General features: G+C 53.3%; 1 protein-coding gene, 1 long non-coding RNA gene and 7 other non-coding genes across 11 annotated transcripts; 6 read left to right on the top strand and 3 right to left on the bottom strand.

The window, feature by feature from the left end:
- Window positions 1-1,233: 1,233 nt before the first annotated feature.
- LOC132026976 (putative caspase-16) lies at window positions 1,234-7,014 on the top strand. Of its 3 annotated transcripts, XM_059415536.1 has the most exons (9): window positions 1,234-1,425; window positions 1,523-1,611; window positions 2,549-2,656; window positions 2,794-2,961; window positions 3,498-3,720; window positions 4,031-4,147; window positions 4,559-4,633; window positions 4,925-5,031; window positions 5,573-7,014. In XM_059415536.1, the coding sequence occupies exons 4-9, from the start codon at window positions 2,857-2,859 to the stop codon at window positions 5,759-5,761; spliced, it is 816 nt and encodes a 271-aa protein (XP_059271519.1). In that variant the 5' UTR covers window positions 1,234-1,425; window positions 1,523-1,611; window positions 2,549-2,656; window positions 2,794-2,856; the 3' UTR covers window positions 5,762-7,014. The 3 variants fall into 3 exon arrangements, with proteins under 3 accessions (XP_059271519.1, XP_059271520.1, XP_059271521.1); XM_059415537.1 differs by lacking the exon at window positions 1,523-1,611 and having other exon boundaries at window positions 2,798-2,961; XM_059415538.1 differs by lacking the exon at window positions 2,549-2,656.
- On the top strand, window positions 6,399-6,471 carry TRNAR-CCG (transfer RNA arginine (anticodon CCG)). Its single transcript has one exon. It is a non-coding gene; the product is annotated as a tRNA-Arg (tRNA).
- A 942-nt stretch (window positions 7,015-7,956) lies between the features above and the next one.
- Window positions 7,957-8,029, top strand: TRNAR-CCU (transfer RNA arginine (anticodon CCU)). Its single transcript has one exon. It is a non-coding gene; the product is annotated as a tRNA-Arg (tRNA).
- Window positions 8,030-14,903: 6,874 nt separating this feature from the next.
- On the top strand, window positions 14,904-15,087 carry LOC132027316 (U2 spliceosomal RNA). Its single transcript, XR_009407120.1, has one exon. It is a non-coding gene; the product is annotated as a U2 spliceosomal RNA (small nuclear RNA).
- Window positions 15,088-17,226: 2,139 nt separating this feature from the next.
- On the bottom strand, window positions 17,227-17,299 carry TRNAK-CUU (transfer RNA lysine (anticodon CUU)). The gene has a single exon. It is a non-coding gene; the product is annotated as a tRNA-Lys (tRNA).
- Window positions 17,300-17,580: 281 nt separating this feature from the next.
- On the top strand, window positions 17,581-18,704 carry LOC132027240 (uncharacterized). The gene is made up of 2 exons (XR_009407111.1): window positions 17,581-17,823; window positions 18,260-18,704. It is a non-coding gene; the product is annotated as an uncharacterized LOC132027240 (long non-coding RNA).
- On the top strand, window positions 18,425-18,496 carry TRNAP-UGG (transfer RNA proline (anticodon UGG)). Its single transcript has one exon. It is a non-coding gene; the product is annotated as a tRNA-Pro (tRNA).
- A 1,467-nt stretch (window positions 18,705-20,171) lies between the features above and the next one.
- On the bottom strand, window positions 20,172-20,244 carry TRNAK-CUU (transfer RNA lysine (anticodon CUU)). Its single transcript has one exon. It is a non-coding gene; the product is annotated as a tRNA-Lys (tRNA).
- A 3,025-nt stretch (window positions 20,245-23,269) lies between these two features.
- TRNAP-AGG (transfer RNA proline (anticodon AGG)) lies at window positions 23,270-23,341 on the bottom strand. The gene has a single exon. It is a non-coding gene; the product is annotated as a tRNA-Pro (tRNA).
- Window positions 23,342-25,826: the final 2,485 nt, after the last annotated feature.

The following is a 25,826-nucleotide window of genomic DNA, read 5'->3' as shown; positions in this document are numbered from 1 at the left end:
AGAATGGGCCCAATTCCCCACCCAGAACTTGACATTTGACCCATCCCCTGCTGAGCACTCCCCCTGCCCCCGCCTGGAGCCTGTGCAGAACTGGTGGGTGCATGGTCAGGGGGCCTCCTGCCCCCACAGAGCCCTTCCCAGGTGGCCTGGTAGTAGCCTTGGCAGGCCGCCTGAAGGGTGGTGGGGGTAGACAGCGACAGAACGTTCCGTCCCCTAGTCTGTGCGCCAGCCTCTCCCGCCCCAGGGCCCTTCCTCAGCCAGTCCCCCATTTAACACTTGCTTCATCTTGAGCTCGCTGTGATGGACCGGACTTCCCAGATGAGGCACCTGGGGCACCGCTGTGGATAGATGACTCCAGTGGGGGTTTCTGCGTGTGATACAGCATGCGCTACCTCGCCCTATACCCTTGTGCTCAAGGCTGCCGTGTGCACATGTGCTGGTGGCGTGGGTGGTGTGCAGGAGTGAGGGGGCTGGTGAGAGCTGCGTGTGGACTTCTCGGTGCTGGTAGCTTGCTCGGAAGGGAGACACTCCTGTGTAACAGGATCAGATAGGCGGTGGGCCAAGAGCTAAGAATAGGATTGGGCATAGGCTCCTGGCTCAGGTGGGGGTGTGCCAATGCCAGCCAGGAAGTAGCCCACGGGAGCCAGAGAACAGTACAGGGACTGAGACAGTGGGGCCTATGGCCTAGGGCTCCAGGGAAGGAGCAGAGTCCAGCTCAGCTCATAAACAGAGCTGATAGGACAGGGCTCAGGGAAAGGACAAGTTCTGGGATCTGGGGCATCGGCACCAGGGGCAGGGAGTACGCTTGGTGCTCAGAGGAAGCCCCCACCCAGCCCCCATGGCCTTCCTGGTGGCTGGGACCCTGCAGGTGGCCTCCCAGATGGCAGATGCTAGACAGAGTCTGGAAAGAAAGGTAGTGGGAGGCACTGCCTGGCCCAGCCCATTCCTGGCTTTCAGCTGAGCCCTGCCTCAGCCCAACTCTGCCCTTGCTTTCCCAGGGGAAGTATGGCCTGCAGGGTCCCAGGGTGGCTCTGATACTCAGCAGCCCTGGGGTGTTAGACTCCACTGTTGCTGTTCCGGAGCCTGGGCTTTGAGAGCTGCCAGAAGAGGGAGGCCTCCCTCCAGGTGAGTCCTCACCCGCCTCTGACCTCACCCTCATCCCAGCACCCACCCCTAGGCCCACCCTGTGGCCTCCCCGGACTCAGGCTCAGCTTTTGCTCTTGTCCTAGGGCTTCCTCGGGGAGCTGGCTGGGTTCCGGGAGCAGCTGGATGCCCTTGGGGGCCCTGTGGGCTGTGCCCTCGTGGCCTTGGTGGCCCCTCGTGGGCAGCTGAGGCAGCCCCAGCAGCTGGTCTGGGAGCTGAACCGCTGCAGGGCCCTGTGGGGCTGCCCCAAAGTTTTCCTGCTGCTCTCGACGACTCCTGGGGGTGAGTGGGCTGGGCAGGGACACCGGTTTTGGGACGGCACAAAGTAGGGGTGGGGGTGGGCAGGCCCTCCAGGCCCATGTACCATTTCAACACCCAGCTGCCCCTGAGCCCGGAGCCTTCCTCACTGGCCTGAGCCAGCTCTGTGGCCGATTTCCTCACTGGTCTCTGCTGCAGCTGCTGACGGAGGTAGGGGCTCCAGATGGGGAATCCCTGGGAGGGGGTCTGTGCCAATCACTTCCCCAGGCTCTGCTGTGCTCTCCTGACCCTGCTTGGCGGTTCGAGTCATTCACACCCACCCACCCCCATTTGTTTTACAGTTGAATCTTTATCGTCTATGCATGTGGTATCATTCTTGAGCCCTTGCCTCCTGCCCCACCCATGCCCCTGCTCACAGCCTACTCAGGATTCCTGACACTCCCAGCCGCTTCTCAGCTCACACCTTTGCCCATGTCACTCCCTCTGGCTTGCCCTCCTGTTGTCCCAGCCAGCCTCACACGTTCCCTACCAGGCTGTCACTGATACCCTTCCTTGATTTCCTCGAGTCTGCGCCTCTGCTTCTACCCAGCCCTGTTCATACTTACACAGACAGACGGTGACTGTCTGTCAGACTGCAGGTCCCTAGAAGCCAGAGTGGTGAATGATCCCGTACTGGTCTGGGCTGGAGCCCCAACAGTCTCACTGGGCACTTGGGTGGCCGCTGGTGACCCTGGAGGTGAAGGGTGGGCCCAGGCTCCACTCCACAGCTTTCCCCAGCCTGGTGTCCTCCCCAGGCAGTAGCTACCCTGCGAACCTTCCCAGACAGGCCCCAGCCTGCTCTAGGAAGTGCCCCAGCTCTGCACACAGTGATCCCTGAGGTGGGGCGTGGTGTGGTTAATGGCATGGCCAGGATCCACTTAAAGACATCCATGTCCAGGGATGCCCATGATATTGAACATGAACTAGGACATCCCCTTCATGCTCTCCCATTCTTTTGTCTGTGTCCTTCCTCCATTTTGGCAGGGGACCCCAAAGAGACTGCGGTAGCCACAAGCTAGGCAGGTTGTTCCCTGAAGCCAGTGCCCTGTTCCCTCCCCAAACTGAGCCCCCATGGAGCAGCCCCCTATGGGTTCTCTGGTCCCCCCAGGTCTTCTACAGGACAGCCAAAGAGTCAGAGGCCTCTTACTGCCCAGTCCTCCGGAGCTCCTTGAGGGGCGCACTGTGCCTGGGGGATGTGGAACCCTGGGAGCCCCAGGTGAGGGGCACGTGGTAGGGTGAATGATGTGACAGCAGATGTGAGCAGGACAGAGGCTCTGCGAGACCTGAGATGGGGGGATGTGAGGAGCTGGGAGGTTCTCAGACCACTCTGAATGCTCCTTAACTTGTCTGTAGCCAGAACCCAGCCTCAGCACTCACTATGAACTGTCTGGGACCAGAGCCGCCCTCCTGCTGTCCATGATCCGTGGCCGGCCGGGGGCCCAGCATGATGTGGAGGCACTGGGAGGCCTGTGTCAGGCCCTGAACTTCAAGACCACCCTAAGGACAGACCCTACGGCCCAGGTGAGGTGAAGGCCAGAGCTCTGGTAGGGCTCTGAAGGAAGCTCCCCCCTCCACCCCAGGACCCAAGTGACTCTCTGCAGGGCTTCTCACCAGCTCTGGCTTCCATCCTTCCTGCTGCATGTGTGGGGAGCTTGCCTCCTGGGCTCCGGCTGCGTCCCCCGCTGTTTCTCCACTCCTCTGCTCCAGGCCCCAGCAGGGCCCTCCAGCTTTTCCTTCGAGGGTCTCAGCTTCCTTCCCAGACACCTGTCAGCTCATTGCTCTCCCCTCATGCTTCTTTCCTTTGTGGAGCATTTTCCCTGCCCTGGCCAAAGACTCAGCTGCAAGAGGCTAGACCACATGATTCTCCCAATTAGGCCATGCCAGGTTTGCAGTGTGTGGGGGAGTGTGTGTTAGAAAAAGGACTTTCTCTGTGGGCCTGAGGCTGGTAGGAGGTGGGAAGTAGGGTGGGCAGGGACTGGACAAGCCTCCCTGGAGGGCCACCAGGCACTGGGGAGGACAAAGCCTGGGCCCAGGCCTCCATCTTGTCCCCACTCCAGGCTTTCCAGAAGGAGATGGCCCAGTTCCGAGAGGGCCTAGATGCCCGCAGGGTCCCGGTGAGCTGTGCCCTTGTGGCCCTCATGGCCCATGGGGGGCCACAGGGCCAGCTGCTGGGGGCTGACGGGCAGGAGGTCCAGCCAGAGGCACTGGTGCAGGAGCTGAGCCGCTGCAGGGCCCTGTGGGGCTGCCCCAAGATCTTCCTGCTTCAGGCTTGCCGTGGAGGTGAGTGGGGCCTGCCCATCCTCTCCCTGCTGAAGGCCAGGCCAGGTCCCCGCCTCCCAGGACTTGCTGTCCACCTTCTCCAGGAGGCCTCATCATGGGAGCTTCACGTGCACTGCCCCACCTCCTAGCCTCTTCTAGAAGTCAAGTCTATGAATTTGAGCACTTTACCCTCAGCACATGCATTTCCATCCTTTGGGTCCTTGCAGCCTGGCAGGCCTGCCCTGGATTTCTGGGGGATGGGCTTGGACCCCTGGGGGCACCCCAGGTATCTGCTGAGCCAAAGAATCTGTATATCCCCACTCCCTTCCAGGGCAGAGGGACGCCGGTGTGGGGCCCACAGCTCTCCCCTGGTTCCGGCGCTGGCTGCAGGCATCACCAACCACCCCCTCACATGCCGACATCCTCCAGATCTATGCTGATGCCCAAGGTGGGCGTGGCTTCCTGCTGGAGCCCAGGCTTGGCCAGGGCTGGTGGGAGGGCTGTCTGGTGTGCCTCTCCAGGGCTCTGATCAGGGTCTTGCCAAGAGGATGGGAAGGAAAACCTTCCGAAACCGCAAGGGCCATTGAAAATTGAGGGCTTCTGCCCCTCCTTAAGCCTCAAAACAACCCTGGAGGCAGGAAGGTGAGACAGCTTTCCTAAGGTCCCACACTCGTAGGTGGCAGAGCTGAGAGACTTGAGTTCTTTCAGTGGTGGTGTTGAGATTTGAGTTCTGATTTGCCTTTTCCACCCTGGGCTAATTCTCCTGACTTCCCCGTGTGCCCGTGAGGCAGGGCTGGGGGGACCTCTGGGGCTGAGAGAGTCCCAGGAGGCTGGGTCAGTGCGTTGCTCCCTCTTCCAGGCAGGTCCTCCGGGGGCCCCACTCCAGGGAGCTCTGACCAAGCAGACATCCTGATGGTCTACGCAGCTGCAGAGGGTAAGCCTGCTGCATGGGGAAAGCCCACTACATGGGGCCCTGCGTCCTGGCTAGATGCCTGGGGTGGCTTTAGGGGGGCCACGGCTGGACAGGGTCAAATTGTATATTCACTCCATGAATATCAAGCACCAAGTTGTTCCAGAAGCCAGAAGTTCCTGCTCTTTGGGACCATTCCCTTGCCTGACCCCTGGGGTCCTGTCTGTTTGCACTCCTCCCCACCCCTGTTTCTGCCAACAAAGAGCAGCAGGTGGGGCCCAAGCCTGATGCTCTGACCCGGGTCCTCTGGCCTAGGCTGTGTAGCCTATCGGGATGATGAGAAGGGCTCGGACTTTATCCAGACTCTGGTGGAGGTCCTCAGAGCTTACCCCGGGGGAGAGCTCCTGGAGCTGCTGACTGAGGTGTGTTGGGGTTAGGGGCAGAGACCTGGGGAAAGGGGCTGGATTCATCCTTCTCCCCAGCCCTGGTGTTCTGATCACCTCCCATTCACCCTGTGGGTGAGCCAGGCCAGGGCCCCTGGTGAGAGCCACAGCAGGTCTTAGAGGGTTCTGCTCACTGGAGAAGGCAGTTGCGCACCTGGCAGGGCCCTTGGGGGTTGCGGTCAGGAACAGGGTGAACCAGCAGAGGCTGTGGGGCTGCAGGCTTTATGGTATAAAGAGTGGGTGGCATAATAATAATTTCACAGGCTTGCAGGGAACCGAAGCCCCTCAGACCGAGAGCAAGTGGAGGGTGGGGGAGCCAGCTGGGTGGGGAGCCCTTCTTGCTGTGTGCGGGGCACATCTGCCAGGAGCAGAGGGCTCATGGTTAAGCCTCTGAGGCCCCCTGAGGGCCCAAAATGGCAAGGTAGCGCTTGAAATTTTAGGCCTTCTCGTCCACGGGGCTCCAGGCTGGGTGCCCAGGGACCTGGCAGTCCTGGGCACAGGCTGAGTGGGGTCTTCGCAGGTCAACCGCCGGGTGTGTGAACTGGAAGTACTGGGTCCGGATGGCCAGAGGCGCCGCAAGGCCTGCCTGGAGATCCGCAGCTCGCTGAGGCGCCGGCTCTGCCTGCGCAGCAGTGCGGGCGCGGGGCGCGGAGGTGGGGGGACTGCAGTAAAGGTCTGTGTGCCTGCCCTCGGGGAGGTGACCCAGTGAGAGAACGCATGCCACGTGACTGGCACCCCGTAAGGGTGCACCTATGCTCCTGGGAGCGGGGGTGGGGGTCTGGGCCTTCCCACGGGCGCGGGGACCGAGGAACCCGGCCCGGGCTAGGCTGGGCTGGAGGTTCGGAGAGAGGACAGCCGGGGCCCACGTCGCTGTCCCAGCTTGCGCACTCCACAGGCGCCCCACGCTGGGGCCGTGGGAATGCAGGAGATGAGGTCTCGGCTTTCACGCTGCTCGGAGCCCGGGCTGGGACCACAGGACTGGACAGAGCACAGCAGGCTGACCGGTGCTGTGATGCGGGAAGCGCGGGGGCTGCACAGGGAGCAGTGGGCAGTCTCTGACCCAACGCGCTCCGGAGCCACGTAGGGGAAGAGCTCCCAACGCGCCGGTTAGGGCCGGAGCCTGCCCCCTCACCGGGGCTCGAACTCGTGCTACAGTTCGTTAGGGCGGTCCTCGCCGAGCTGCCAGGCCTCGTTTTGTTTGCGTGGCCGGGCCCACAGTTTGCAGCCCCACCCACAGAGGGCCCGAGGGGCGGAGCTCCTCGCTGGTAGGAGCATGCGCATTGTGGTGCACTACACAGGCGCCTGGACCAGCTTTATGAGAGAAGCTGGGGAAATGTAACCGGTGGGGCCGCGTGGCCTAATGGATAAGGCGTCTGATTCCGGATCAGAAGATTGAGGGTTCGAGTCCCTTCGTGGTCGCTGCAGTGCTTGTTTTTCCTCCCTTGACTTAAAATTTTCCCTTGGTCCGAACTGCACTCTCCGCGGAACCTGAAAATGTTTGCGCTGTGCCCCCCTCCTCGCGGCGCCCCACCCTGCAGCACCCGGAAAACCGCCGAGCTCCAGAGTTCCAGCACGCGTGGAGCTCGGGAGCTTAGGGTCTGGTCTGCACCTCCCTCGACTCGAGGGTGCTGCGGGGCCCTGAAGGCACCAGCGGTGTCCTGCTGACACCCGCATCGAGTCCGGGAACCTCAAACGAGGTCAATATAGTTCAGCCGACTAGAGCTGTGACAGACGGGTTGTTGGATTGTTGCGGGGATGAGGTGGGGGTGGTGGTGGTCCCAAGGTCAGAGGACAGGTGCGTTTCAACATACAATAGGTTCTTGTGATGAAAAGTTTTGGAAATAGTGACGGTTGGATGATATTGTGCATATAACTGATGCCACTGAATTGTACACTTAAAAACGGTTTAATTGGCCAATTTAACGTTAAATATATATATTTTTTACCACAATAAAAAATGTTTTAAAAAATCTAACAAATTATTCCGATTTCTTACAATGATAGTGTACCTAAATGGTTTGTGTGCATATATATGTAAAAGTTTAAACCTAAAGAATATGCCCAGGATTGGGTCATCATTGTACCTGGAAAAAAAATGTCTTTACCTGCGGACCCGACTTCTCTCCAAGGGATTCTGGTTAAGCCAGGTAACCTAGGTGATGTAACCTCCTCCCACCAGGTGACCGCCAGGGCAGTGGCAGCCGGAGACCTCATTCGGGAAGGTAGGCACAGGTGACCTGGGGTCCTGTGGGGGTGTTACTTTATCGTTTCTGTGATGCTTCAGCGGTTTGAAATTCATTATGGTGAACATTTTGGAGATGGGAAAGAACACCTGTCCTCTGGTGGGAAAGCTAACGCTGGGTTCTCTGACCGTGAGAATCTCCTACTCCACCGACGCAGCTAGTCCGAGGAGAGCCATTGCGAAGGGCGCTCAGGGCAAAGACCTCGGGCCACTGGGATCTGTTGAAAACCGCGGAGACCTGGACAGGTAACACCTCCTTTCTACGGGGCAGTGTAGGGAGGAGGGTGGTACCCCTCTTCTCTCCTCTCCCACATTTTGCACAGGCAACTCCTTCTTGCTAATAGTTATGACCGGACCCGGAGTCTCCCAGAAGGAGAGGAAAGTGCTCGCCCAGGATTTGATCCCCAGGCTTCTCTTACCCTAAGCGAGGCTCACACCCTAGTCAACGAACTGAGCGACACCTGTGGCCTGTTCTTTGGGCTCCGTCTGCGCATGCGCGGTCTCTCTGCGATCCGGAGATGCTTTAGCCGCCGGCCAGGTGCTTTAGCTGCGGGCCGAATGCAGGTGTTGAAGGGCCGGAGAGGGGCAGAGGAATCTGTGTGTAACCAGTGGGAACAACGGGAAGGTATCAGAGAGACTGGTGTAGGACCATTGCATTGTCGGCCCCGGTGGCCTAATGGATAAGGCATTGGCCTCCTAAGCCAGGGATTGTGGGTTCGAGTCCCACCCGGGGTACAAAGGGCTAAGTTTTAGACTCCCTCCAAAGGGGAAAAAGTGAAATGCTTGTGCAGTGGAGGAAACCAAATTAAAGGTGCTTGAAGTTGCCCAGTCCTAGTCCTAAACTACTAAATTGGTTGTCTTTATTTTCTAATAAGGGGTGCACGTTTCCAGCTTTCAGAAAGGAATACTTGCATCATTTACCTTTTAAAAATAACCATCCATTCTACTTGATGATATAAAGGAATAATTGTTCATTTTTCCAGGTGTATTAATTTTATAGTGGTTCTATATATTTTTAAAAGTTCTTTTATAAACAGACCCAAGGCAATTATTTGGAGATTAAATTATATGACAACTGTTTTTCTTTAAAACACCGGCTGAGTGCTGACAATAGTTATAAATACGGTAACGTATACTTGCAAGTTGCTTTCAGATGAGATCTGAAAGGTTCTCAGCACACACGCAGAAAAGGTAGCTATGTGAAGGACGGTAGTGTTAACAGTGGTAAATATTTCACAAACCTATGTGTGTATCAAATCATCACATTGTGCACCTTCAGTATATATCATTTTTATTTGTCAATTATCTGTCCATAAAGCTAGGGAAAATACAATGGGTTGCTTGGAGGTATAGACAAAACAAGGTAATGGTTGCTAATGGCGTAAGTTGCTAATGGCTTAAGCTGGGGGATGAGGACCCCTTAAACTATTTCTCTGCTTTAGTGCATGTCTGGAGTAGTCCATAATAAAGTCTCCTCTTTTTTTCATCCATGCAATCCCTGTCTTCATCCTGGAGATAGAAATCTCCCAACTTCTGCACATGGTGTAGAGTAAAATCAGAAACCTCCTATACCACATGTTCATGGAAGGGAAGACCACTGGAGCTTTGCCATATACATATACAAAAATAGTTCTCTTTTTAAAATTAACATATAATGTATTATTTCCTCCGGGGGTACAGGTCTGTGAATCATCAGGCTTACACATTTCACAGCACTCACCATAGCACATACCCTCCCCAATGTCTATCATCCAGCCACTCTCTCCCTACCCCACCGTCCCCTAGCAGCCCTCAGTTTGTTTCATGAGATTAAGAAGCTCTTATGGTTTGTCTCCCTTCTGATCCCATCTTGTCTTGTTTTTTTCCCTCCCTATCCCCATGACCTCCCACTGCCTCTCAACGTCCTCATATCAATGAGATTATATGATAATTGTCTTTTTCTGCTTCATAAAATATAGTTCCCTTTTGCCTTCAAAAACCACAAGTGAGACTCTTCTGTTCCTCCAGCTTTGGCCTTACTTCTCCCACTTTCCCAAATATCTGGAAACCCGTTATTCCCCCTGCAATCAACAACATCATCTCATGTCTCCCACCACCGTGGGCTGAGACTGGGGACTGCAGAGCTATCCGAGGATGCTGGTGCTTCCCTTGCCAATGTTTCTACATGCCTTCTTGAAAGGTATGTCTTCTGGGTGATGTCAGCGGGTGGTGGGTGTCCGCATCATGTGTGCTAGATCTGCTCCAGCATCCCCATCTAAGTCTTTGGCTTCCTTTCTCTACTCGGTGCCAGGGATGTTCTCACATCTCAGTCTCATTATAGGCTACCAATGAGTTCAATGCTTAGCCAACCAACCCAGAAACATGGCAGAACCACATTCAATTGCACAAAATAACATGTTAAGTATAGGCATTCTGGAAAGTGCTCCCAGGTCAATAAACACCAGATGAACAATCGTATCTCATTCTCCTTACTCCAATGACCTTAGGTTCCTTCCCACATGTATTTCCTGGGTCTCTGCTGGCATAAATGAGCACCACGTGCAATTCTTTGGTTGAATAAGCTATTTCCTCCGCATGCTGATCTGGCTGTAGTCATGGGGCCACATGGGGCCAGTGTTAACAAGGGTGGTTGGTGTGGGCTTTGTGGAGCACTGCCATCCCCTTGGAAGACAAGTGCTCTGGGTAAGATTATTATAGGACATTGAAACATGGGAAGCCTCCTCTCCCGATTCCAAACTGATTTTGCTGACAAGGAAACCCAGGTCAACTTTGTTTGAGCCCACCCAGAGGTCTCCACGTCTTTGGCCCAACTCCTTCATAATCAGGGCCATTTCTTTCACATGAAAGATTTCCTGAGGCTGTGAACTCAACTTCCAATGTTGTTCCACAACACGTACATTTCAATGATGGGTTCGATCTTTAGCAATATCAGCCCCACAGCTATAAGATTATTTCATGCCAATCATGTAATGTCCCTGGGCTTCTGAACATGACTTAGGCTGAAACTTTAAAGACCTGGTCTTGCCATTTCCTTTCGGTGAACAAACCAGTGGCCCCCAAAAGAATCCCTTCCAGGCCACAGTCCTCATAATCACCTTTGCTGCCACAGCACTTAAGGACAGCAGCCACATGGTCCTTCCGGGCACTGTTTCATCATAATCAACCAAGCCATATATCACTTGGTTGATTATGATGCCACCGTGTGCCATTAGTGACTGGCATCCCATTTCCCCCGGCAAGGAGCTTGGCTGCTTTCAAACTTCTCACCAAACCAAGGTCCAGGCAGCAAACCCATCCGTGGGTGTTGGGGGAACCAGAGAAGGTTTGTCAAAGGATACAAACTTTCAGATGTAAGAGGAATGAGTTGCGGGAACCTAATTTGCAGCATGGTGATGAGAGTGAGTAATACTGTATGGTGGGCTTGAAATTTGCTAAGGGGGTAGATCTGGAGTAACCACGTGACTTGATGGGTGTGTTCATTAGCTTGATTGTGGGGATCAGTCCACAATGTATACGGATACAAAACAACTACATTGAACACCCTCAATATGTAGGGGTTTTGTCAGTGCTATCAAGCTGGGGTGGGCGAAAGAAAAGCCATCCCTGATTTTAACAGACTATTGGAAAAACAATGGTTAACGAGGTACAAAGAGTGGCCCCCGAGGCAGTGGAGGAGGCAGAAAGGTACCACAGAAAGGGGCTCCGACCTGCAGAGCCGCGGGCCAAGGGGAGAGGTTGTGGTCATGAAACGTCAGAAGCTTGCAGAGGGCCTCGAGGAGCTTGGGAGCAGATTTCGGAGAAAGAGTGCGGCGCGGCTAGCCTGGGTGTCACTGAGTTCCGAGGAGGGTCCCCCCGCAGGCGGCTCCCGCCGGAGCCTCTCAGGAGCCGTGATGAGGCGGATTCTGTGTGGGTTGGGAGATCTCATGCTGGGTTCAGCTGCTGTTCCTGGAGCAAGAGGTTACTTCCGGGATAAGGGGGGCGGGGCGCGGCTTGGCGGGAACAGGAAACCGGAAGCGGCGCGTCCCTTCGTCCTCCAGCCGCTCAGTCGAGGCCTCCCGTCTGCAAAACCTAACGCGGGTCCGCTGGCCAAGCAGAGTGGCACCCAGTAGGGTCTAGAAGGGTGAGCAGGAAGCAGGGAGAGAAGAGTGTGATAACTTGCACCCCTGCCCTGCCTCGCCGACCGCGCCCCTTCCTTCCAGCCGCTTCGTGAGCGCGCTCCGGTCCAGCTCCCCGCCTCAGGCTTGCCCCCGGGAGAGCTGTTGCCTCAGCTGTTGGAACCAGACTCCCCGGATGAGGTTCTGAGGTTGAGTCCCCTGCTGGCCGCCTGGCACGGAAGACCACACACCCCCGAGCCGGGGAGGGTTTTGAGAAAGGCTGGGGCGCCTCAACGCGGCCTCTATTCCGATCCTCGCCCGCGGTGGCTGCGGATAGACCGGAGGCGCTGGGAGACGAGCTGCGCTTGTCCCGCGGCTCCGGGCACCTCAGCGACACAGTGGGCCCGGTAAGGCCCGGGGGAATGATGCGGCTGCTGCCTTGTATCTTTTTTTTTTTTTTTTTTTAGTTTTAATTTTAATTCCATTTAGTTAACATAGTGTGACATTAGAGTCAGGTGTACAGTGTAGTGACTGGGCACTTCCGACAGCAACCAGCCGTTTGTTCTCTGTGGTTAAGAGGCGGCTTCTTGATTTGTCTCTCTCCTCTACTCTCCCTTTGCTTGTTTGTTTTGTTTCTTAAATTCCACATACGTGTGAACTCATGTGGCATTCGTCTTTCTCGGGCTGACTTATCTTGCTTAGTATTATACTCCCGGGCTCCACCTGTGCCGTTGCAAACGGCAAGCTTGCTTTCTTTTCCGGGGCTGAGTAATATTCCGCTTTTTATAGCTACACATACCACATCTTTTTAATCCTCATCAGTTGAGGGACACTTGGGCTGCTTCCATAATTTGGCTGTTGTAGAAAATTCTGCTATAAACATCACGGTACATGAATCCCTGCATTTTTGTGCTTATGTTGGTTGGATAAATACTCAGCGCAATTGTTGGGTCAAAAGGTAATTATTTTTGACTTTGAGGAAGGTCTGTACTGGCTTGTAGGGTGGCTGCAGCAGTTTGCTTTCCTATCAACAGTGCATGAGGGTTCCTCTTTCTCTGCATCCTCGCCAACACGTGCTGTTTCTTCTTTTGTTGACTTTAGCCATTCTGACAGGTGTGAGATGATATCACATTATAGTTTTGATTTGCACTTCTCTGATGATGAGTGACGATGAGCATTTTTTCATGTCTGTTGGCCATCTGGATATCTTCTTTGGAGAAGTGTCTGTTCGTGCCTATTTTTTAATTTTTTAAAAATGTTTTTAAAAGATTTTTTTTTTAAGTAATCTCTACATCCAAGCGGGGTGTGAATTTCACAACTCTGAGATCAAGGGTCACATGCTCCATGGACTGAGCCAGCCAGGTCCCACGTGCTCATTTTTCAGTTGGATTATGCCTTTTTTGGAGTCAGGAGTTTTATAAGTTCTTCATATATTTTGGATGCTAACCCTTTATCAAATATGTCATTTACAAATATCTTCTCCCATTCCATAGCTTACCTTTTAGGTTTTTGCTCATCATTAACTTTACTGCGCAGAAGTTTTTATTTTGATGTAGTCTCCATGGTTTTTTTTTTCCTCTTGCCTCTGGAGATGTGTCTAGCCAGAAGTTGCTACAGCTGATGTCAGAGAAATTACTGCCTGTGTTCTCCTCTAAGAGTTTTATGGTTTCAGGTCTCATATTTAGGTCTGTAAAACATTTTGAATTTATCGTTGTGTATGGTGTAAGGAAGTTGTCCGTTTCATTCTTTTGCTTGTAGCTGTCTGATTTTCCCAGCACCATTTGTTGAACAGAGGGTCTTTTTTGCATTGGACATTCTTTCCTACTTTGTCAAAGGTTAATTGACCATATAATTGTGGATTTATTTGGGGTACCTGGCTGGTTCAGAAAAGCATGGAACACTTGATCTTGGAGTCATGAGGTTGAGCCCCACCTTGGGGGTAGAGATTAGTTAAGTAAATAAATATTTTAATTGTGGATTTATTTCTGGGTTTTCTCTTCTGTTTCCTGATCTATGTGTCTGTTTTTGTGCCTGTACCATACTGTTTTGGTTACTACAACTTTGTAATGTCAGGAACTGTGATGCCTCCAGCTTTGCTTTTCTTTTTCAATATTGCTTTGGCTAGAGCTGGCTGCCTGGGTGGCTCAGTCATCTGACTTGATTTCAGCTCAGGTCAAGCTCTGCATAGGGCTCTGTGCTCCTTGTGGGGTCTGCTGCAGATTCTTTCCTTTCCTCTCCCTCTGCCCCTCCTCCCCACTTATGCACTCTTTCTAGGTGAATACATGAAATCTTAAAAAAAAAAAAAAGATTTCTCTGGCTATTCAGAGTCTCTGATGGTTCCATACAAATTTTAGGATTCTCTTTTTCCCATTCTGTGAAAAATGCTGTTGGTATCCTGACAGGGTTTACCTTAAATGTGTAGATTTCTTTGGACAGTATAGACATTTTAACAATTTTCACTCTTCTAATCCATGAACATGAAGTGTCTTTACATTTCTTTGCATTGTCTTTGGTTTCTTTCCTCAATGTTTCATAGTTTGCAGAGTACCGGTCCCTCACCTCCTTGGTTAGGCTGTTGGAGAGCATCTTGAATGCACTGAGACAAAAGAATGACATGGTTGTGTTGACTGATGATCAATTCTGAGCACTCTGGCAGCCTGGAAAGCAGCCCACGTGTCCTTCACCTAAAGGGCCAATGAAGCTGAAGACCAGGCTTGGGGCCTCGGTGTAAAAAGAGCTGATGCTGAGAAAAAGCTGAATTCTCACCATTGGCAGGTTGCCAATGTCAGGGTGCTGAGAGGGAAGAAGTGGGACCCAGAGACTTGGAATGGGTCTAGGTGGGCTGATGGATGGAGACCTAGGCTTCCACCCCTTCTGCCTCAAGGCTGGGAGGAACCTCAGATGAAGCCAATGCTTACAAGACAATGTTTCATCTCTTCAGGATTCTACTCCTTCTCCAAGCCCCTGGGCTAAACACGGGTCCCATCACAACTGAGAAAGTCCAGCCACTGCTCAGAAGGAGGGGTACTCTAAACCCAGCGCCATAGTACCTGGGTAACGCATCAGCAGTAACCCATCCTGGATCAGGGTTGGGAGCTGGAAAAGGGACAGATGATCTCTATGGGACTCTTCCTTGGCATAGACCTTAAAACCCCAGCAAGCATCCCTCCAACTGGTTTTAATACACAGCCCGCTTGGCTTCCCGAAATGAAGTAGAGTTGCCAGAAATACCGTGGCGAACGGTGGAGAAAAGAATCAGAAGGGACAGAGATACAGGCATGCTAGTGGCCGGCACCATCAGAGCAAACACCCACTGCTATTTGTGTGTCTTGGCAGTGCCTGGAAGCAATGCCATTTACCAAGGGAATAATACATGCCCAGTGGAGGGGATGCACCAGCATCTTTGAGAAGCTTGGGAGTGATGTTCTCTGATCCGGCAGGTACTGTGACATATCCAAAGTAGAAGATAAGCCTGTGTACCTTGCATCCCCTATTATTAAGAAAGAAGCCTAGTAATCACCTTTTGGCTAAGATCAAGTGTAGTATCTGTTCTTATCAGTTTAATATCTGATACATCCTCTATCCGAGGACAATATATTAAATGGAATTTTGGAGTAAGGAGTTGGAATAGGAGCTTGCTCTGATCCACTCCACGCATTCACCTGGTATTGCAGTATCTCCAGGAATGGTGCACCCTCCCCACTAAAGTAGTAAATAAAAAATTTGGGAGAAAAAAAAAAAGAAAGAAGCCTAGCACTCGGTAGGACCCCATGATGGTTAATTTATGTCACCTTGGCCAGGCTGTGGTGCCCAAATGTTTGGTCAAACACAAATCTAGGTGTTGCTGTAAAGGTAATTTTTTTTTTTTTTAGATGCAACTAACATTTTAGTATATGTGCTGCCGAAGTGAGCACAAGATGCAACTAACATTTAGATCAGTAGACTTGGTGAAGCAGATGGCCTTCCGCAATGGAGGTGGGCCTTGTCCAATCAGTTGAAGGTCTTGGGAGCCAAGACTAGGCTCCCTCAGGAGGAAGGAATGCTACCTCTGAGGCATTCTAACTCAAGACTGCAGTATCGGGGCGCCTGGGTGGCTCAGTGGTTTGGGCTGCTGCCTTTGGCTTGGGTCGTGGTCTCAGGGTCCTGGGATCAAGCCCCACATCGGGCTCCCTGCTCCGCAGGAAGCCTGCTTCCTTCTCTCTCTCTCTCTCTCTGCCTTCCTCTCTGCCTACTTGTGATCTCTGTCTGTCAAATAAATAAATAAAATCTTTTTAAAAATAAAAAAAAATTAAAAAAAAAAAAAAAGACTGCAGTATCTTCTTTTGCTGGAACTTCCAGCTGTCAACCTGTGATCCAGTTCTTTAAAAATCAATCCAGGGGCACCTGGGTGGTTCAGTGGGTTGGGCCTCTGCCTTCAGCTCAGGTCATGGTCTCAGGGTCCTGGAATCGAGCTCCAAGTTGGGCTCTCTGCTTGGCGGGGAGCCTGCTTCCTCCTCTCTCTCTCTGCCTGCCTCTCTGCTTACTTGTGATCTCTCTGTCAAATAAATAAATAAATAAATAAAATCTTTAAAAAAAAAATCAATCCAGATAGATCTCTGTCTTTTCTATCTTTTTATGTTCTGTTTCCCCAGAGAACTCTGAAAAATACAGTCTCTCTCTTTATTTATTTGAGAGAAAGAGAGAGCCTGAGGGAGAGTGAGCAGTGAGGAGGGGCAGAGGGAGAGGGAGAGAGAGTCCCAAGCAGATTCCATGCTAAGCACAGAGCCCACTGTGGGGCTTCCATCTCCTAACCCTGAGATTACAGCCTGAGCCGAAACCAAGAGTCATTCGCTTGATGGAGTGAGCCACCCAGGTGTCCCAAATACAATCTCTTTTGGATGGGTAGGGTGCCCTGGCCCAGCCACCAAGAGGCACCTGGCACATGTCTCCTCAATCCCTAGCCCACTTCCTCACCTGCATGGAAGCGTGGGTTTTCTGGGATGCAGCAGGACCTAGAGAGGCTGGGTGCCAGAGCAGCAGAAGTGGCGGGAGGAATGGACCCCTGGAAACCAACATTACTCTGAGGACCCGACATCCTGACTCACGGCTGTTGACCAGCTTCAGGATCTGGGCAGCTAAGCCTTTGGACTCTCATATCCTTCCACAGAAAGAAACCCACAGTTCCCTCTCTGCTTGCTTCTCAACAAGTGGACACACTAACCTGTCCTCAGAGTATCCCATGATTTCTAATTTTTACTTCAGAAAGAGGAGAGGAGTTGGGACAGGGCTGGACTGCCGCTTCTCTGTCCACCAGCGAGGGAAGCCTGGGCAGGGGGCGCACTACTGGAGAAGACCAGGGTCAGGAAGAGGGAGTACCCCCATTACAGATGGGGCCCCATGTGGGCCCCCAGTCAGGGCCAGAGTTGATGAGGTTCCACTTTTAGCTGAAAATCCACTCTATGCTGTTTATCTGTAGCTCTCCCTCAGCCCACAGAGCTGAGACTTAACCCCGTTAAGTAGTGGGTTCGAGTGGACTTAACCCCTTAAGCTGTGGGTTTGAGCCCTATGTTGGGTGATATTCTTGGGTTGGGCTGCTTAGTGCCTGACCAGATTGCCAACTTCAAGGAAGTTACTTGAAGGGGAACTCCTCAGAGAGGCTTCTGACTGTTGTGTGTACTGTACCTGGAACTTTCACATAAATTTCAACTTCTGTAAAATTAAAAATTACATATAATGGAATCTAAACAGCAGAAGCAAGTTGCCCAGAATCCTGGCCTTCCTGGACTGGGACAGGTTCCTCTTAGTAAGGGGTAGAACCAGTCCCCTGTTTAGTTGTAGGGCTATCAGGATAAAAAGCCACGCCCAACGTGGGGCTCGAACCCACGACCCTGAGATTAAGAGTCTCATGCTCTACCGACTGAGCTAGCCGGGCAGATGTGAGGCTTCCCACCGCCACAGGCTTCCAGGCAAACTGAGGAACTTTGCTGTTCTGAGCCTGTTAAGGACAGGTCCTGGAGCCTCTGCGTGCTCCCTCCCCGGCACAACGCTGAATTCGAGTTCCTTTCCGCAAGGAGCGAGGGCAGGCCACTGTGCGCCGTGCTGTGCTGTACTGTCGGTGTGTCTGCGTGGCCCAGCGGCTCAGGGGAGCCGGGTGTGGGGTGAGGGCATGAGGCTGAGCGTCACGGGGGCTGGCCAGTAAGGAACGTGGTGTGATCCTCTACTAGGATGTGAGAGGTGCCAGGTTCCAGTCACAGGCGATCCGTGGGTTTCCAGCTGTCCCCCTTTTTAGTGGGCAGCAAGAAGCGAATCCGAAGGACTCCAGGGGCTTGCTGTCGGGACAAGCCGGGAAAACCCTCCTCCCCAAGTCGGTGCTGGACCCCTTGTTAGCGCAAGAGGAAAGAGAAGATGGGAGAGTAAAAGTCTGGAGCGTTGGGGCAGCTGCCCGTTTGGGAAGAAGTGAGCCTTGATCCCAGTTCTGACCGCTGCATCGGGGTTCCAAAGTTGCTAGGAGCTTCTGGGGTCAAGCCCGGGTCTGGGGTTGGGGGGCAGGGGAGGGCTCTAGTGAGGACAGGAGCCCTGAAGTCCTTCCCCGACTTGGAGGCTCGACTGGGCTAGGCTGGCCGGTTGGAAGGCAGCAGAGATTCATTCTCAGGCTCCGGGACTGTATCCCACGTTGGGTGAAATTTTTGGGCTGGGGTCCACCATGAGAGACCTCCCTGTTCACCCGGGCCACACAGACTCCGCAGGGTCATCTGCCGCCGCCGCCTCTGATTGTTCGGCGCTGGGTAGCCTTCGGCGAGGGCGGGGCCATCGTTGTGGGGGTGGGGGGCGGAGTGGGGAGGGGGCCTGAAGGTCTAGGGTGGGACCGGCTGCGCGCTCTCTCTCCCCCCAGGTTCTGGCTGCATTGCACTCCTTCCTCTTCTGGAATCGAAACCGAAACCTCTCTCCACGCACCTTCCCAAGGGATCAAGAAGCCAGGACTCGTAGAACTAGGGGAATGCCCTGAGGCCAGGACACAAGCCTCCAAGGACAAACGTCAGGAAAGCGACGCCAACGTGGCTCGTTGGTCTAGGGGTATGATTCTCGCTTTGGGTGCGAGAGGTCCCGGGTTCAAATCCCGGACGAGCCCATCTTTTGGAACGGTGTCACGCGGCAGGTCCTGGGCAAGAGGAAACTTGGGTCCACCACAGGCTAGTCTGCTTCTCCGAGAGCAGGAGATCTGGTCTGTGTGCGGGACTGTGCAAGCACCAGGGAGTCCCATCCTCAGGGATAACGACCCAACTTCCTCTCGGCACTTTTTTTTTTTTTCTTTGTGGTATTAAAAGGTCGTTTGCATACATCTTTTTCCTTCTGGAGGGGCTACCAGAAAGCCCTTCCACAGATAAGGGAAGGAAGGAAACCACAGTGGAAATTGGGCATGGGGAGAGGTTTGGTCTTAGTTTGGGGGCCATGAACGACTAGGGCACCCCATAGGCGCCCCAGCCACGCTGGAAGAAGGGCTGTGTTTCAAGAGGCTTTATTCAGGGATGGCGGGCCCAGCAGATGAGCCATTGAAAAGATGGGTTGAGGCTCATAGCTCCAAAGCCAAGGGGCAGATCCTGCCCTGGGGTGGAGGGGGTGGAGGTGGGGGGTAGGGAGGGCACAGAGGAGGCTCTGGGTATTCTGGGTAGTCCAGGAGCAGAGAAAGTTCTAGAAAATGCGGTCCAGAGCCTTTCTTGTGGTTTCAGTGAAGGTGAGACAGGTGAGGCAAAGGCTTAGATGGGCTAGTCTGCACTAATTTCAGCTGCTTCTAGAACATAGCTCTGTCCATAGTTGTCTGTTTCTTGGCCTTGAGGTGATCCTGGCAGGGGGATAGGAACCCCCAGTGTGTGAGCCCGCTGAAGAGGTGATTGGGGGCTGTAGACTCTGGAATGGTTGGTTTGCATTTGAAATGTTTAGGACAATTTGCTATCTCTAGGAATTGGCCAACCCTGGGAAGGAAAATCTCTCCAGGGTCAGCAAGGATCTGCTGTCAAGGTGTCAGAGTATAGAATATAAAAGACATGGTTCATATGAGCCGGGCCGAAGGCAGTGGTGGACATGTCAGGGGCCCCCAGTCTGGGAGGAGTTTCCTGATCTCAATCCCAGAGTCAGCCCCCGGATTGTGGCATAGCGCCCTCACCAGGCGGCTGCCTGCAAGTACAGACCGGTGGGCCTGCTTTCTGACCCAGTTTGTTCACTTAAGCCCAGGGCGGTATCCCTTTTATGCCTCCTGATTCTGGAGTCCCTGAGGGGAGCAGGTCTGCACAGATCCTGGGGCCCACTGGGATGCTAGGAGAGGTCTCTCTAGACCTGAGGCCTGGTGGAGATCAACTGAGGTAATCGAACTCCCTGGCCAGCCCTGCCTTCTCCTGTGGCCAGAACCATTCAAGGTTCTTAAGGGGATGGTTCCCCACCAAAATCCTCTTCTGAATCAACAGCCTCCTTCCCTCGGGGTCTACCCCCATCTTTACACCCAGCCCTGGATTTCCAAGGGAAACACTGGGATGGGTGGCTTTTCTGTCATAGCCAGGTCCCAATCTCCGCCGGACCCCTTTCTAAATTTACTTGGCTCAAAAAGGAAGTTGAGGAGTAAAGTGGCTGGAGAACCCATTGTAAGGGGGGAACATCATTGGTCACCTCCGATGGCTTAGGCAAGGTATTGGTGCACCACCGTAACAGCTTGTACCTAAACCAAACATGCAGGAATTGCGCAGCAGTCCCAGAAATGTGTGTGAATTGCGCAGCAGTCCCAGAAATGTGTGTGAATTCTCGGTTCAAAAGGACGCCCAACGTGGGGCTCAAACCCACGACCCTGAGATTAAGAGTCTCATGCTCTACCGACTGAGCTAGCCGGGCAGTTGCCACCAAGGGGCGGCTGTTGAGTTTCAGAATGTGATTGGCTGCACACAATCCAAAATGGCCGGGCAGATCTGGTCCTGGAGGGGCATGGCCACTTCTGGAGTCGCCAGATAGCACCCTGTGTGTGGGCTGCTCAGAATCCGCAGGGGAGCGGTCCCGAGCGGGTGAAGGCAGACGCCCCGCCCGCACCCACAGACAGATGGGCTCCGCGGCCGCCAGGGGGTGCTGCAGCACCGTCGGGGCTCAGAGCAGACCCACGCCCGCTGACACCCCACCACCCTTGGACCTGCGGCCCCGAGATGGGGAAATGCAACTGGACCCATCCTCCCTTATCTAATCAAGCAAACCTGTGTACTTAAAATAAGTTTTAGACCCACCAGATTCCACGTGTTTGCATGAAAACTCCAACTACACTTCCTTTGAATGATCGGAAATCAATGTATTTTTATGTAAAATTATAAAAATATATATTTCGCCCCATGCCTTCTTGGTCTGCCCTTGGGCGAACCTGAGCTGTAGGAACCTGCCGCCTGGCAGGGGATGGCGGAAGGCTCTGGAGACCCCCGGGGTGCCTGCCGTCACACCTGCCTGCTGCTCTCTGCCTCTAGATCCAGTCTCCAGGGACTCGGGGTGAGGGCTAAGATGTCCCTGGGCTGGGAGTGGGACCTAGCAGTTCTCTGCTCCTCTCTTACCCCAAGCTCTGGAGTTGGTTTGCCTCAGTGAATCTGCTGAGGATCCCGGGAGATTTCAGACTCCCCACGCTCTGCTCCTGCCGTGGGGGCCGCTGGCCTGCATCCTGAATCCAGCCAAGCAACTGCAGAGAGGGGCAAGGAGGGAACCCGTACACAGACCAGGGAAGAGAGAATACGAAGGTATCATCCTTAATGGTGCTGGATGTGTGCACAGTACTGAGGGTGTTCAAAAACAAAAGACTTTATTTGTAGAGGTATTTGCACCCCTCAGCCCCCACAAAAGTGAAAAACATTTATGGGTGAGGCAATGCTATATGTGCTTTAAAACCAAAAAAATGGAGGAAGGTGGGTTTTAAAAATAGGCAGAAATGGGGGAGGCCCTGCATGCTCGGGGCAGAGTTTTGGAGAACTCTATATTTCTGCTCAATTTTGCTGTGACCTAAAATTGTTCTAAAAAACAAAGTGTGTTTTTAAAAAATACACAGACAGGTGCACCTGGCTGGCTCAGCTGGTAGAGCGTGTGACTCCTGATCTCAGGGTTGTAAGTTCACGCCCTGTGTTGGGCATGGAGTCTATCTATTTATTTATAAAGATTTTATTTATTTATTTGAGAGAGAGAGAGAGAGCATGAGCAAGTGGAGGGGCAGAGGGAGAGAGAGAAACAGACTCTCTGCTGAGCAGGGAGCCCGATGCAGGGCTCAATCCCTGGACCCTGGGATCATGACCTGAACCAAAGGCAGACACCTAACCAACTGAGCTACCCAGGTGCCCCATTAAAGATAATTATAAAAAATGCACAGATAGACTTCCATTACTATTTCTTCCGATACATTTAGCCCTGTCTTTCTTTTCTTTTTGGGTCTCTGGCATCTCCAACATTAGGTCTTTTGTTAAAGTCCCACAAATCCTTGAGGTTCTGCCCTTCCTTCCTTCTCTCCTTCCTTTGTCTTCCTCTTCCTTCCATTCCTGCAAAGTCTGTTTTCTGTGTTCTTCAGATTCGGTCATTTCTGCCGTTCTATCTTCACGTTCACTTATTCTTTCTTCCATCTTGCCCATGCGTTTAGCCATTAGGCTTTTCATTTCAGTTACCTCATTCCTCATCTCTACGTTTTCCCATGTGGTTTTTCTTGATATTTTCTATTTGTTTGAGACTCCCAACTTTTAAATTTGTTTCAAGTGAGTTCTTTAAAGCTTCTTCAAACATTTTTAGGATGGCTGCTTTCCCACCTCTCCCCTCCCTTTCAGACAGTTCCAAAATCTGTGTCGGTGTCTTTCACCTTTTCTCTTTCAAGTTGAGATTTTCGTGGCTCTTAGAATGACCAGTTGCATCTTGGACGTTTCTGGTATTATGCTTTGAAACTCCAGATCTTATTTATGTCTTTGGACTTCTGACAATGCGCCCCTGTGGTGGGAGAAGAGAACTCCTCCTTTTTGTTTGGGGAGGAGGGAGCAGGTCACAAAGGTGGGGCCTCCTGATGGCTGAACAGGAATGAGTTCAGGCTCCCCACTAAGCTTCTGCAGTCACCACCTGGCTGAGGGGAGGTGCGGCACCCCATCAGACAACGAGAAGGCTGGGACGTTAGAAGCCGTATTGAAGCAGGGCATCAGAGCCTGCTGCTGGGCACCTGGTCACAGGCGGAAGTGGCTCTCGGGTTTTGTGCAGGTCCCAGGAAGGGAAAGAAGAGGTGAGGAGAACGTGGAGCTGAAGTCAAAGTGTCCATTTCGTGTGCCGCACGCTTAGGACAGGCAAGCCCTATGCAGTCGCCTTATTCTCCCCTTCTGCAAGTGTGTGTGTTGGGGAGTGGGGTGGGGGGTCGGGTCGCGGGAGGCTCCCTGAACCCGCACTGTTATTAACACAAGAGGCAATGCGGGGCGTCAGCCAGACTCTGGCTCATCCGGAACATAGCTGGGGGTGCTTCCCGGCCTGGTCTGGGTGCTCTGACGGCTCCCGTGGGAGAAGGTGGCGGGCTTCTCAGCCCAGTCCTACAGGCTCGCTCCCCCTGGTGGCCAGGCAGGGAAACTACCTGGGAGTGCAGGAGCTGCGGCCGGGGGTGCGCGAAGCGCAAGGACTCCAAGGCTGAAGCTGCGGCGCCCCATGTCTGTGTGGTCTGGTTCCCTGGAGATCTGTCTCTGCTGGCCTCAGCTCCCTAAACTCAACGCGGAGTTTAAATTCAAGCCTCAGGAATTAAGGAACTCTGACTCTTTCAGCCGCGGCAGCGGGATGAGGGTGTGGTGGACCATCAGGCTGATATTGTGGCTGCAGGTGGCCCTGAGGTGGGTACCCAGAGCTTCATTGAGGCTTCGGGGAGTTTGTGAGAGGAAAAGGGTTCGGGCTCGTCCGGGATTTGAACCCGGGACCTCTCGCACCCTAAGCGAGAATCATACCCCTAGACCAACGAGCCACACCTAGTTAACCTTTACTTCTGCTTATTTCTAGTTATCTTCACGCCCTGGTTAATCGCCTCCCACTCCCGTGGGTGGCAATGACGCGCGCATCACCTCTCCCGGAGGAGGATGCACCTTTGTCTCCTTTCGCAACACGTGCCTTTAGTACGTGGAGTAGCTGGGAGGTAGAGACAGACTTTGTCCTTACCTGGCTAGCTCAGTCGGTAGAACATGAGACTCTCAGAGTTGTGGGTTTGAGCCCCAAGTTGGATGTATGGTTTTTTGACTGCTCAACAGGCCTTTTAAGATGACACCGGGCAAGGAAAGTATTTCCTGTCGTTTACACGAGGCTGTTTAGCAATCTAGGCTGGTGGCGGATGCTTCCCGTGAGACCTCTGCCCCGGGCTGTGGCTCTTGGAAGCCTCACACCTTGCTGGTGCTTGAGGGAAACAATGCAGATATTTGGGGCCGCCAGCCAGCTTTTGAATACGTGGCGGGAGAAGACACAGAGTTTAGTTAGTAACCGCAGGATGCCCTGCCCCCCACCGTGCTTGACTCGGGAACAGGATTCAAATCCAGAGGTCAGAGTCTGTGTGTGTGTGTGTGAGGGGGTGTCGCGAGGGAGCAGGACTCTAGGTCCTGAGTGGGGCTCCCAGGAGGAGGCTCCCAAGCAGGGCCACCCTAGTGCTGGGGAGCGCCCTCCCCCACTCCCACCTTCAGGTCAGCGGTCTCTCATTTGGAAGGCTTCTCAACTTTGCTCCACTCTCCCCAGTGAAAGGGAAATGGAAGCAGGGGATTTTATTTTCCATTTTGGGGGAGAGAGAAAAGGAGGGCTTAGGGTTCCCATCAGCTGATTTTCTTCCATTCTCTTGCAATGGCTTATGCTGTTAAAAAGGCCTCTCTCAATGTTTGCTAGAACTGGGTTTTCTTTCCTTTTTGGTGGGAGTGGAGGCTGCTTTGGGGGAGACACCACAGCAGCTGACTGACACTCTCCTGGACCCCTCCCTGGAGCTCAGATCCCAGGCCTGTGGCTGGGACTTCTCCCAGAAGTGTCCACATCTCTCCCTTCAGGGCACTCTTGGTGTTGGGAATCGTTCCTGGTATTTTTTTGGGTAAAAGAATGTTCAGTTTACTAGGTACTTAGGTCCATACACCTTAGTCGCTTTTTTGGAAAAAATGTCTTACCAACCCAGTACCTCTGTTAGTTTCCAGTGGCTGCCATAATAAGTTATCACAATCTGAGCGACTTAAAACTACAGAAACAGATATTCTCACACTTCTGGAGACCAAAGTCTAAAGTCAAGTGCCCACTGGCCACCTTTGGTGGCTCTAACCTCCTCTCTCCCTCATTTGTCTGACATACTAACTCGCTATCCCTTCATGGGTGAGGCAGGGCTTGGCCAGGGAGGCATGTGCCCTCATATTCTGGAGTCTGGGATGCCCACTCTGGATCTGGTTTTAAGACCAGTCCCCTGGAGATGCTCCCAGTGGCACCCAGCAGCTTCCTTCCACCCAGAACACTGGGATCTGCTCTCAAGGGAAACATCATCTGTCTTTCCTCCCCTCTCCCCCGTGCTCCATGCCAAATGGTGGGGATGAGGGTAGGGGTGGGGAGGGGAGAACACAGGGACAGTCTAAGCAGAGGGCAGCAAGAGCAGGTCCAAGCTGGCTCTGCAGACCTGAAGGTCTTTTAATCCCCATCATGTGTAATGGTGGGTCTCTGGGTCCCCGTTTCTTCCTGGCCTTGGGTGGACTTTGGCTCCCTTAGGTGGTAACAACCTGACCATCTGGAGAAGAAAAAGAACCAGAGACAGGGCTCATCTGGGATTTGAACCCAGGACCTCTCACACCCAGAATGAGACTCACACCCTTAGACCAATGAACCACACCGACTCTATGCTCTGTTCTTGATTCTGTCCACTTGCTTTCCCTGGGCTCAGGGGCAGCAGGGTCCCAGAAGCGCACCCCAAGGTAGGAGTATTTGGCTTATCTTCCAGAAAAGAGTGAGGTTCCATAATGCTAGGCCCAGAGTCTCAAGGGTCAATTTCCCCCAGAGGCTCTGTCACCAGGACCTCCCTCCAGGGCCAAGGCTTGGGAACTTGGGCTGCCTTGGAGCTGGGCAGGGCTCCAGGACCGTAAGGGGTTCTGGGGGGACTCAAACCTAAGACCAGGGAGTTCCCACCCTCCCAAAGCTTGGGCCAAAGCTGTCTCCTCTGCTAACAGGAAGGGGACCTAGGGTCAGGGGCAGACTCAGAGGCTCCTGTCCTCATCCAAGCCCATCCTCTTCTGGGCTCAGCCCCCAAAACCCCCTCGCAGCTCTGGGTCCCCCGAAATCCCTTTTTTTGCCCTGGTGCTGGGCACAGTCCAGCAACCCTCCTTCCGTGGTGGCACCCCTGGGCACAGATATGTGGGGCCTCAAGGGACCATGCTTATTCTCCCCCGTGGATGGGTGGTCGTTCTAGAAACCTACTGGAAAGAAAGGCGGTGGTCTCGACGTGACCT

Source organism: Mustela nigripes, chromosome 11, assembly GCF_022355385.1.
Source record: "Mustela nigripes isolate SB6536 chromosome 11, MUSNIG.SB6536, whole genome shotgun sequence".
NCBI classification, from domain to species: Eukaryota; Metazoa; Chordata; class Mammalia; order Carnivora; family Mustelidae; genus Mustela; species Mustela nigripes.
This window is presented reverse-complemented; position numbering and strand designations above follow the sequence as displayed.